Raw genomic sequence first — 12,023 nt, forward strand, 5'->3', positions numbered from 1 at the left:
CCAAACTGTGGCGCTGATCCCTGCTCATTAATTGTGCTCCACTTATATCCGACTAGGCTGATATCCCACCTCGAATGCCTACATGCTCTCCTCCTACCTTCTTCTCTCCTACATACTCGATTTCATGTTGAGTCATCTATAATATTTCGCGACCTCAAGCTTGGGGCATCTCCATCTACCAAAAATCAGTGGTAAATGATAACAAACGTATAATATCAATCATGGGCCGCTGCAAGGCCACCGCCCGGCGTCCTCGTCCCGATGCGCCTCACTTACACATCGGACTTGATGGTGAGTTAGCCATCAGGGCTTTTATCCATTCACGCTCACATCTTTGACTTCAGATTTGATGCCAACATCATTCGTTGAAGGGCTTATTAGTCTCATGATTTCCGAACATGAAACCCCAGATCAACCATCATCGTCCCAGGAGAATGGGCCACCTACAAAGCGTCGTAAGACCGAGTCTTCATTAGCCTTGAATGCTATACCTATCGCAAAGAAAAAAATTACTATTTCTCGCCCTTGCGCAGGGTCCTCTTCCAAAAGCCAATCATTCGTTTGTAAGAGCGTTGATCGCTACATAAACATTCGTTTTATGGACAATCGACTTCGCATGAAGCCGCGGAAGTATTGCACATCATTGGATGTTGCGGTCAGGCTAAGACGAGCGGAAGAAGATGACCAGATGAAGATTGCTTGCGTCTTGGATAGCATCTCCCAGCGAGCGTCACAGCCGAATGCGCTATGGAGCACATTCGACTTGGAACTTGAGTGGCAAGGAAAGCAGGTTGAGATGACTTTCTGTCGCAATTTCTACTGGAATGAATCTCCATCTCCGCACTCTCAGTACAGATCGTCAACAGATCGCAGCAGCAGTCAGCCATTCATTGACTTGCTACTGCATGGCTCGATCTCGACAGGCACATCTAATTGGACTTCAACTTGGTCTCCCATGGACTTTTACGAAGCGGCTTTTGTCCCTCAAAAGGACGAGAAAACACCTGAAACTATTCAAGTCGATGCTTTGGAATCGACATTATTCCCATACCAAAAGCGCACACTGCAGTGGTTACTGCAACGTGAAGGAGTGCAGTGGTCGGCAGATATGCGACGCATCGTCCCATACGTACCTGAAAATCAGGATAGTGTATACGACTTCAAGAAACTGACGGATGTGGCTGGGAATGAGTACTACTTGAGCGAATTACTCCATACGGTGACAAGAGATATTTCGCTATTCCGACAAGCTGAGGCTTCCGTCAAGGGCGGCATTCTGGCAGAAGAGATGGGCCTTGGTAAAACCCTGGAGATACTCGGCTTGATCTTGCTTCACCAGCGATCTCGACCCTTGATTCAAAGTGATTATGAGTCCCAGGCCAAACTGACGCCGAGTGGTGCTACGTTGATTGTGACACCCCCATCGTTGAAAGAGCAATGGGCGTCCGAAATTGCACGTCATGCACCGAGCTTAAGTGTCAAAGTTTATGAGGGTCGGAAAAGGATATCGGAAGCGGACGAGCAACAGGCCACAGATGAACTTGCTGGCCATGATATCATTCTCGCAACATATCCGGTACTGTCCTCTGAGCTTCACTTCACGACAGTACCTCCAGAGCGTTCACGGCGGCACGCAAGAGTTTATGATCGACCCAGTTCCCCCCTCGTGCAAATCTCGTGGTGGAGGATATGCCTTGACGAAGCTCAGATGATTGAAAGTGGCTATAGCCAGGCCGCGAAAGTGGCTCGTGTTCTTCCTCGGATAAATGCGTGGGGTATCACAGGAACTCCGGTGAAGAATGACGTTGAGGATCTTCAGGGCTTGCTCCTTTTCCTCCGGTACGAGCCCTATTGTTCTGTGAACCAGATATGGCAAGATCTGATCCGTCATCACAAATCCGTCTTCCAGCGCCTATTCAACAGAATCGCTCTTCGGCACACAAAGTCAATGGTTAGAGACGAGTTGGTTCTGCCATCCCAGAAACGCTTTGTCATCAGTATGCCCTTTACTGCCGTTGAAGAACAGCACTACCAGTCCCTTTATCGAGAAATGGCGGAAGCATGTGGGCTGAGCCTCGAAGGAGCGCCAATTGTGGATGACTGGAAGCCCGGGGATCATGAAGAAGACATGAGAACTTGGCTGGTTCGACTCAGGCAGACTGCGCTGCATCCTGAAGTTGCAGGTTATAACCGCCGAACTCTCGGCAACAGCAAAAATCGGCCCATGAGGACCGTTGACGAGGTTTTAGATGCTATGCTAGAGCAAAGCGAGAGCGCGATTCGATCAGATGAGAGAGCCTATCTATCTAGTAAACTGACACGAGGTCAACTATACGAAAACAGCCCCCGAGTAAAGGAGGCACTGGAAATATGGTTGTCAGTACGAGACGAAGCTCAAAAACTAGTTTCCAAAGCCCGTGATGAGCTCAAATCCTTGGCTGTGTCAAGAATTAGGCCCACCAGTCACGAGGACTCTGATATCGATGATGATTCTGAAGTTGAGGAGAAAGGCCAACTGTTGGAGAGTCGACGGAGGCTTCGTGGAGCATTAGAGATGTACCACAGGGCCGTCTTCTTTTGCGCGAATGCATATTTCCAGATCCGCGAAAATCCAGAAATGACTGAGCCCGAATCCGAGGAATTCTCACGTATTAAGAAGTTGGAAGATGAGCACTACGAGGAAGCAAAGGCTATTCGAAGGGAAATCCTACAAGAGCCTCACCACAAAGCAACCCGCCTAATGGCGAAGGTGGCACAGAAAGCATCCGAACAATCCTTTGTTGAGATTCCGGAGCTCACAGTTGATGAGGAACGAGGTATCGAGAGCGGTCGCATCGTCGATGATCTAGAAGCATTGTACAACGAACTGAATGACCAAGCAAATGTCATTGATGAATGGAGGGAACGCCTCGTCGGGCTGGTTCTGAAGCCTTTGGTTGATGAGGAGGACGATGCCGAAACCACTGGAGATGAATACGGCGAGTCAGCCAAGATTCAGGATGAACTCATGGTTTATGTTCAAGCTCTTCGAGCTATCATTGCTGACCGACAGGATGCTTTGACTGGACAGACTAACGAACTGATCAAGCACGAAACACAAACGTCACTGAGACTCGCAGCCAACGAAGAAGGGCCTGCTCCCGAAAAACTCATTGAGCTTCTTGCATTACGAGATCAAATCAAGCCACGATCAACATCGATGCGGAAAGCTATCAGCGAGTTTCGAGGCTTGACATCAAAGTTGGCGAGGGATACCACACGAAGCATCCTAGAAGGTAGAATTGCAGATCGACAGCTCAAAGCAACGCAAGCAATTTTGAACACACAGAGCAAGCTTACTGCTGCTCTCGAGGCCGAGGTCGACAAGTTCAAGAACATCATGAACCTCCGCCTGGAGTATTATCGCCAATTGCAAGTAGTCTCTGACAGTGTCCTCCCCCACGAGGAACCTGTCACCGAAGAACTCATGACGAGGATGAAGACGACTGAGGAAAATATGCGGCAAAGGCTGTCTGCAGCAGAAGCCAAACACAGGTACCGTGAGTAATACCCAACTTATTATTTGACCCCAAACTGACTTTCCAGTCCTTCACCTCAAGGAAGCCGGAAACAAGTCTAATGAGCCGCGAATGTGCGTTATCTGCCAGACCAACTTCACCATTGGTGTGCTCACGGTTTGTGGACATCAGTTTTGCAAGGAATGTATGATGTTGTGGTTTAAAGCTCACCACAATTGCCCGGTGTGTAAGAGAAAGTTGAAGTCAACCAACTTGCACGATATTACTATCAATCCTCAGCAACTGAAAGTGCATAGCGATGATCCAAGCCAAGCTCAAGATGGTACGGAGAATAACCCTGAAGAAAGACAAACCGGCTCGCCAAAGAAAACCGGGATCTACTCCGAATTCAACTCGGACAAGCTGGCTGAGATACAGAAAATCGAGCTGGACGGCCCTTCGTTCACCACGAAAGTTGATACGCTTGTGAAACATCTGATGTGGCTACGAGAGTCTGACCCTGGCGCAAAGTCAATTGTATTCTCGCAATACAAAGGATTTCTGGGGATTTTGCGTAACGCTTTTTCAAGATTTAGGATCGGCTATGCCTCCATTGACGATCCCGATGGCATCAAACGGTTTAAGGAGGACGCCTCAGTGGAGTGTTTTCTTCTTCATGCCAGGGCGCATTCCAGTGGCCTGAATCTGGTCAATGCAAGCCATGTTTTTCTCTGTGAACCTCTTCTCAACACCGCGCTCGAGCTCCAGGCAATTGCACGTGTGGACCGGATTGGTCAAATGCACGAAACAACTGTATGGCTCTACCTTGTGTCAGGGACAGTCGAGGAGTCGATTTACAATCTTTCGGTCCAGCGGCGAATGGAGCATATGGGCCGTGTCAATAAGGGCAAGTCGAAGGAGTCGACACCCGAACTTCTCGACGTGAATATTGAGGCAGCAAACACTCTAGAACTTGAGCAAGCCTCACTTTCACGGTTGATGAGTAAGGATAAATCGGCGGGTGAGAACGTGGGAAATAATGACTTATGGGAATGTTTGTTTGGGCACGTTGCTCGCAAAGACGCAGGGCCCGAAAAGGATATCAGGCTTCAGGAAAAGGCTGTCATGGGCTACTTGGCAGCAGAGGCAGCCGAAGAGAGAATGGACAGGAACGATTAGATACCAGGATCATGACATGGCGGAATGGATTTGGCGCAAGGGTGAGCATTCACGACAAGCCTCTACATACGGCGCAAGGACTGGTAACCATGAAATCTCATTTGTGGTTTAGATCATGGGTTTCATGATGAATGCGACAGCAATGCTTACCATAGTACAGAGAGATCATGGATCATGTCTCGTAATAACGTGTGGGAAAAGCATGCCATTTTCTCAATGCCCGTTTTGATACATATAATATACAACAGATACTTATGGCTCATGGTGTCCCTTAATCCATTGCCATGTGACGAGTTCGATCAATTCTCATGATACCCAACCCCTAGTCTACCCAGGCATATACGCCATGACCCTTGAAACTCAGACATGGTTTCGTCACAAAATACAGTGCGCACGTGCGCAACACGTCGAAAAGAAGATATCTTACTTCCTTAATCGACTCGCTTGGTCTTGGCGCTGGCGCCGGACTTGACGCGACGGGCGACGGGGCGGTTGATGTGGTGGTCAGGGATCCAGCTCTCGTCGTAGTCCTTTCCAGAGGCAACGGCGACGGGGGTAGACTCGGAGCCGGAGAGAGGCTCAGCAACATCGATGGTCTTCTTGGCCTTCTTGTTGGTACGGGGGCGCTTGGCCTGGGGGAAGAGAGCCTCGATCCAGGTCTTGTAGACGAAGTAGAGGGTACCGGCGAAAGCAGCAGAGAGGAAGAGGTAGAGGAAGATCCTGCAAATGCTGTTAGCTTGCAATTGGTTGGGGCGTTAGGGGAGTGCATACATCTGGGGGTCAAGGAAGCTGGTGGGAGCCTCGACGATGGAAGCGGGACCGTTGTGAACCAAGACCTGGTGGAGATTGCCAGTCGAATCAGTGACGACAGCGGAGAGCTCAACGCGGACCTCCTGGGGCTGCATGTCCTGGGCGAAAGAGAAAGGAAGCTCCTTCTTCTCGCCGGCAGGAACCTCAATGTTGTACTGAACAGAGGTCAAGTTGCGCACGATGCTGGCGTAACGGGGGCTGTCCTCGGGAAGCTCCTTCATGGTGTTGAGAGAGCCAGCGACGAAGGCGACATTGATAGCATTGGCATCCTTGTTGTTGATCTCTATGACAGCCTTGGTAGGGCGACCGTTGACGAGCTTGACACCGAGGATATCAGCTTCGGGGAAAGTAGCCTTGATATCAGCCTTGAGGGGGGCCTTGGGAGCGGCATTGGCTTCAGGAGCGTCCTTCATTGGATGTTAGCATCGAGGTAGAGGAGATGAAGCTGTCGCGCGACACGAACCTGAGCAACAGCGCCAAAGACCTGAGCAGCCACGAGGGCGAGCAAAGAAGCCTTGAAGAACATGACGACGAGGAGATGAGGGGAACCTATAGAGAAGACACCGATGGAGAAGATTTGGGGGGAGGGAGATGAAGAGAAAAAGAGAAGAAGAAGAAGAAGAAGAAGAAGAAGAGGCTGGTGGAGATGATGGAATATGGGGGGAAACAGGTTGGGCAGTGGGTGACAAGACAATCTGGCCTCTGGAGGCAAATGGAGGCGAATGGAGCAAGGGGCCTGGGGAGGGGTGCTGTTGTGGAGAATCAATTGAGATCCATTGGTTCGAGACTCGAGGTTTTAGGGGATTATAGTGGGGTAGGACGCTGAAGCTGGAGCTGTTTTAGGGGTTTAGTGGCTGTTATGGGAGCTGGAGCTATGAGCTTGGACCAATGAATGGCGTTATTGGATCTGGAGCTGCGCCGTTTTGAATTGAGCTTGTCACTCAGTCTTGTTACCAATGTTGAAACCAATTCTGACATCAATCATCATGTTACATGGCGATAATCAGCTGATTGACTTCGCGAGAGATCGGTAATCGGTGACGTGTGGAGTCTTCCGGTGTCTTCGCCGGTCGGGCTGCCGTGTGATTCGGCCCCGCTCCGGGTGGTTATCAGATATCGTTGACTTCAAGGGTATTTCATCAGTCAGGCAAGTATAAGCCAAGTAGCTAAATTATGTTGACTGTATGGAAATTATGACTAAAATGAACACGCTATGAGGATATGCTACTCTTGATCTTTCGGACGCTCTGAAATATGCAAGTCTATAGTCGTAGCTATGCCAGTTTATGTGCATATGTATGTACTAATAAGCCCATTTCAGCATTCTAGACTGGTGAATCCTTGGTCTTTTCGGTCTCTTCAACTTCTTTCGCTTTCTTCTCCCACGCTTCTAGCGGTGGAGGTTGGAACAGCTGGCCGTTCAGACTCGCCTTGATAGTCCCACACGCCACCATAACCCACAACAAGAACTCGGCAACAGAGAATATTGTTCCCAGCACTTTGAAGAACTTCGAAGGAAGCTCCTGAGCAAGCGTCGTGGTCGCAACTGTAAACACCCCGAGAGGGAAAGTAAACGCCCACCAAGTGAGGTTAAAGGTGATTCGACGTCTGATGATTGTGGCGAGAGCAAAGAAGAGCCACACAACAGCGAATCCCCATAAGATGAGAGCAGTGAGAATGCCAGTCAGGTAGAAGAATTGACCCGCGATGGGAGCCTTGGGGATGAAGTCGTTTCTGGCAAAGAGTTTGAGAGAGACTTGGCCGAGGAGTTGGATTGCTGCTGCGCCCATACCAAGAGGGCCAATGGCGATGAACGATGCGACAGCAACTTGGCCAGGGAGGATGTCGTGAATCATAAGACGATGGTAGTACATGGCGAGAATGACGATCGCCATTGGTACACTAGTTCCCCAGAGGATATAGCTTGTAATGACGGTCCATATGGCGTGTTGGTCGTTGGGAAGAACATTGGCTACGATGGCTCCAGATGTGGAGGCAACGATATCGGCAATGACGGGGAAGAGCCACGAAGGGTTTACTTGGTCTAGTGTGATCTTTGAAGTGTGAGTATTGATACATCAGTGCTGCAATTGGTAATTGACTTACACCCTCTGTTCGCATGATACAATGCGGTATGTAAAGACTACAAGCAGTGGCCATGACAACATCTACCCACCAAAGAGCCCATGCAAAATTGGCAGCCCAATCGCCCCAGGCTGGGACACACACAAAGACTATCATGTTGATAATGGTAGCGAAGCCAACTGGTATGGTTCCTTTGACAGTTGTTAGCTTGAATTGAGGGCAATCGATCACATCAGGACGAAACACGCACCTAGAAATACAGCCTGCGCTGGATGTCGTAATGCCGAATACCATATACCTTTAAAATACGTATATCTGATAATAGATATACAGCTAAACAGAGTGAACAACACTATGTTTAGACAGAATATTATACAAGACACGTAGAATAGCCATCGCCCGTGGTAGGGCAGGTTATGAAGTAGAACAGACGTGATTCCAGTGCCCATTGTCACTGCGAACCACGAGGGAGTGAAATTAACGACAATTCGACGCCATCCTCTTCGATCCTCTCGATATTTATCGTGCTTGAGTTCTTCTGGATTCGTTGGTGCCGCGGGTACTGCTATGTCAGAACCTGGGTAAGTGACCTCGCTAGAGTCTAGGTCTGGTAGATGATCTGAGGGCGTTGGTATGGAACTCATGGTGAGCAAACAAACTAAAAATATCTTGGCAGCCAATATAAGCCATAGAACAGAAGAAATGACACTTTTATTAAATAGAGTGAAAAGTACTAGTAATTAATCAGAGTTGGAAGACAACGTGACGTCGCGGAATCGGCATCTCGGCCAATGCCAAATTTCGACCCACGACTCGTCGTCATGTTTTTCTTCCCCTACCAAGCAAGGCCAGTCAACTAACGTTAACTAACTCATGCCATTGCCACGGAGTGGACGCACTCTCTTTATAGGATTCCCGCGGAGACGTCTGGACTCGTTTAATGCCTAGTCCACAACCGTATGATGCTCAATTGGGGTTGTCTTTGCTGAGCGTAACCTCTTTCTGAAGGCCTTGGTTGCTCGACCTATAGCGTATCGTACCTGTTAGTCATAGGAACTCAAACGTCAGTTCATGGGTCCAAGGCGAAACATCCAGATGACTATACTGTTGCATTGGTCCTTCAAAACTCGAGACTATCATCGTATGGACATAGAGTGAATAGTATGTTTTTGGTCCTTTTTTATATAGTCTTCGGCAGTATTTTGTTGTTGCATCGGAGAATTAGATCCCTAGGTACGTCAAAGCAAGTCACCTCCGCAAACCACTGTATCTCTAACAACAGCCATTGCCGTACCAATTGAACTCTAATTGAATCGAGTGTTGTTCTCGTAATTCAGTATCTCATCTTATTTTCTATATCCCGAAGCGCCTTGATCATGTCCCTTTGCGAACGTCGCTTATATCCATCGCCCATTTTCCGTATCCTGGCTCGCTTCAAAAGTTGGCATAAACCCCATAACAAAACACCAACTCAAAAGTAAAAGTAAAACGACATGATATGATCTTTCATCGATCAGAAACCATGTCCTCCAATGTGACTGTTATACTTGGGCGTCACATAGCCAGGCATAGAATCCCTCTCCTCCACCGCCAGATGGGCACCTGCGATGCGCAGCAATTGCGCACAAGGCTCCTGGCCTGACTTGACAGCGACAAACAAAGGCGAGTGATTGGCCTTGTTACGCTCGTGAACGCTGGCGCCCCGCTGGAGCAACTCGAGGAGGATCTCGGTTCTACCGGCCACCGCTGCGAGATGCACCGCTGTGTTTCCTGCGTAGTCTGACTGCTTGAGGAGTTGAGCACCTTCGCCCTGCAGCAATTCCTTGACGAGTCCCAATTCGCCATTTTCAATCGCGTATCCGAGCGCCGAGAATGCGGTTTCGCTTGGCGTAAGATGGGATGCGGCAAAGTCGAGTGAGCCTGAGGGGTGGGAGAAGCTTTGGTGGGCGATCTCTGTCATCTCACCACGCAGCGACCGGGAGAGCTTCTCCTGGATTTCCTTGACGGAGAGGTCTGGTTGAGCGAGTAGATAGGAGACTTTGGTGAGCGCCGCCTCAGCTGTTAGGTCGAGTCCAAAGATGACACCAGCTCGGCCGAGGACAGTGCCTGGAGCATAAACGGGAGATACAAAGCCATTGACACATTGACTGACATTCACAACGACAATGCCACGCTCAACAGCCGCCTTGATGATCTGCGTAAGACGACCCTCAGCACCGCCAGGGATGTTACCCATGCCGAATGTCTCAAGAATAAGACCACGGATATCGGGCAAGTGAAGCACGGCGTCGATCATCTCGGGCTTGATACCAGGAAACACGCGTAAACAGGCAACGTGAGTAGTGTCAAGACCCTTTGTGACATGAAACTTGGCAATCGATGTCGGTCGTAGAACAAGGGGCCAGTTAACGCTGATGCCAAGGCCATTGACCTTGGCGATGGGCTCGCAGTTGGGACTGGCAAAAGCCTCGAATTCTGTTGCTGAGACCTTTGCGCTGCGGTTTCCACGGTAGAGGCGGTGATGGAAGAACAGGCAGACTTCAGGAATGGTGAATGTGCCGGCGATGATGAGGGATCCCAATAGGTTGTCAACACCATCGGATTGAAGTGCAAAGATGGGCGCCTGGGAGCCAGTGAGAATCACGGGCTTACCGAGGTTCTCCATCATGAAGGAGAGGGCAGAGGCCGTGTAAGCCAGAGAGTCTGTTCCATGAAGGATGACAAACCCGTCAAACAGATGATAGTTCTCTTGAACACAGGAGGCCATGGCATCCCAATCATGGGCGGAGATAGAGCTAGAGTCTAGCAGTGGGTTGAACTCGATGATACCATAGCGGACATGGCGATTGTATGCTGTAGCAGGAGTGCGAAGACTATCAATCTGGATCTTTTCTCCATCACGAACTGCTGGGAGGGTATCTGGATGTCTGTCAGTGTGCTCCATTCAGGGTGTTTTTTTTTCTCTTTCTCATACCTGGGTTTGAAAAGTCATTGAATGACGGACGAGGGGCCATAGCATTCTCCAAGAAGTTGTCTGTTGGCTGAAGACCATCAGGGCCCTGCTGCATACAAATTGTCCCTCCTGTACCTATTATAAGGACCCGAGACTCTGGGTAATTGGCCTCGGGAGCCTTCAAGGCAGGAGAGCCATGAGAGCCTGTCTCACTCATATTGGCCTAACGGATGAAAAGATTTAGATAACTTGGTATAAATTTAGGATGAGTTTAGGATACCTTTTATGGAGTTTATTTTGTCACTCTAAACTTAGGTCTCGTTTTGGTATCAGTGATAGATAAGAGCTGATGGGAGGATAAGACAGCGACTCAGTCAGCGCATCGACGATTGAACTCTGAATAGAACTGTTGTTTCGAATAGAGACGAAGAAGAAGAATCAAGATGAGGAGAAGTGAAAATTTATCTACGGCACGCGCAACGTTAATAAGTAGGTACCTTGGAAACTAAACCTTGTGGACAAAGAAGCCATCAAGTGGATCCTCTCGAGGTTATGAAGGGGTAACAGAAACTCGATATCTCGCGGGCACTGGCGAGTAAGAGGCGATGATGTTTGGTGTATGCGGTAGCCCACGGAGACTAAGCATTAAAGAGGAAAACTATTGGTGTGAAATCAAGGTCTGGAGTTGCACTGCTTGGCTGTCCTAAGCATTTTAAATACTGAATTGGTTAATGAGGAAAATGAGATGCCGTATCTTTGGTCTGGTGTTGATGATCAATAACAAGTGGCAGGTGACCAAGAGGATATTTTTACGGTGAAGAGAGAGATTAGTCCAGTCAGAGCAGATTGATATTTATTGAGCATACCTAAAGACTGAACACATGAATGACCTCAATAATAGTCCAGATATCCATCTCATCTTTTACCCCAGAGTTTAAGATCTCCAAGACGCGGGGAGGATGAATAATAATTACAAGCACTGCCCATTTACTGACTGGACGTGCGTGGGTTAGATAAGGTAGGCTGCATTTTTCGACAAGTCTTCTATTGGCAAAGGCTAGAACAATGTGGATTCTCTAAGGTTCTATCTTGATGCCTCACAGCCAGCCGGGCAGCGCCAGCAAATAGAGTGACCTCCGATTACGGGGCCCTATAATAATTAATAGGGACTCAATACGGTAGCTTCACAATGAATTCAATCAAGGATACTAACTTTAATAAATTAATGATATTCCCAAGATCTTCAAGAGACCAGGGCTACCATTCAATAATGTTAAATGAAACTTTCCGTGATATCCATGCTTTTCATATTAACATGGATAGCGCACTTTCACATGCCCAAACACCGCCAATACAGGATGCTTCAGCCATGATACCAGGTAAACGGGTTTTCGATATCAAATACAGCCATGGCTTTAGTTTGATTATGTAATGAAGTACTTATGGCCAATTCAAATACAGACCAAGTATGACGTACGCCCCAAGATCACAATCATTTT

At 48.6% G+C, this 12,023-nt stretch overlaps 4 protein-coding genes across 4 annotated transcripts; 1 reads left to right on the plus strand and 3 right to left on the minus strand.

Annotated features, from left to right (window-relative positions):
* Nucleotides 1–50: 50 nt before the first annotated feature.
* Nucleotides 51–4,938, plus strand: FVEG_07844 (hypothetical protein). Its single transcript, XM_018896541.1, has 3 exons — nt 51–291; nt 345–3,539; nt 3,586–4,938. The coding sequence occupies exons 1-3, from the start codon at nt 222–224 to the stop codon at nt 4,674–4,676; spliced, it is 4,356 nt and encodes a 1,451-aa protein (XP_018754024.1). The 5' UTR covers nt 51–221; the 3' UTR covers nt 4,677–4,938.
* Nucleotides 4,939–5,107: 169 nt separating this feature from the next.
* FVEG_07845 (hypothetical protein) lies at nt 5,108–6,012 on the minus strand (the record flags this gene model as incomplete). Its single annotated transcript, XM_018896542.1, has 3 exons — nt 5,108–5,396; nt 5,448–5,893; nt 5,950–6,012. The coding sequence occupies 3 exons, from the start codon at nt 6,010–6,012 to the stop codon at nt 5,108–5,110; spliced, it is 798 nt and encodes a 265-aa protein (XP_018754025.1).
* Nucleotides 6,013–6,094: 82 nt separating this feature from the next.
* Nucleotides 6,095–8,529, minus strand: FVEG_07846 (hypothetical protein). The gene is made up of 3 exons (XM_018896543.1): nt 7,822–8,529; nt 7,593–7,762; nt 6,095–7,540 (listed from the first exon to the last, which is right to left on the minus strand). The coding sequence occupies exons 1-3, from the start codon at nt 8,213–8,215 to the stop codon at nt 6,812–6,814; spliced, it is 1,293 nt and encodes a 430-aa protein (XP_018754026.1). The 5' UTR covers nt 8,216–8,529; the 3' UTR covers nt 6,095–6,811.
* Nucleotides 8,530–8,841: 312 nt separating this feature from the next.
* On the minus strand, nt 8,842–10,994 carry FVEG_07847 (L-asparaginase). Its single transcript, XM_018896544.1, has 3 exons — nt 10,805–10,994; nt 10,546–10,747; nt 8,842–10,490 (listed from the first exon to the last, which is right to left on the minus strand). Exons 2-3 carry the CDS (start codon nt 10,739–10,741, stop codon nt 9,085–9,087), a joined length of 1,602 nt encoding a protein of 533 aa, XP_018754027.1. The 5' UTR covers nt 10,742–10,747; nt 10,805–10,994; the 3' UTR covers nt 8,842–9,084.
* Between the last annotated feature and the right edge of the window lie 1,029 nt (nt 10,995–12,023).

Source organism: Fusarium verticillioides, chromosome 3, assembly GCF_000149555.1.
Source record: "Fusarium verticillioides 7600 chromosome 3, whole genome shotgun sequence".
Classification (NCBI taxonomy): domain Eukaryota; kingdom Fungi; phylum Ascomycota; class Sordariomycetes; order Hypocreales; family Nectriaceae; genus Fusarium; species Fusarium verticillioides.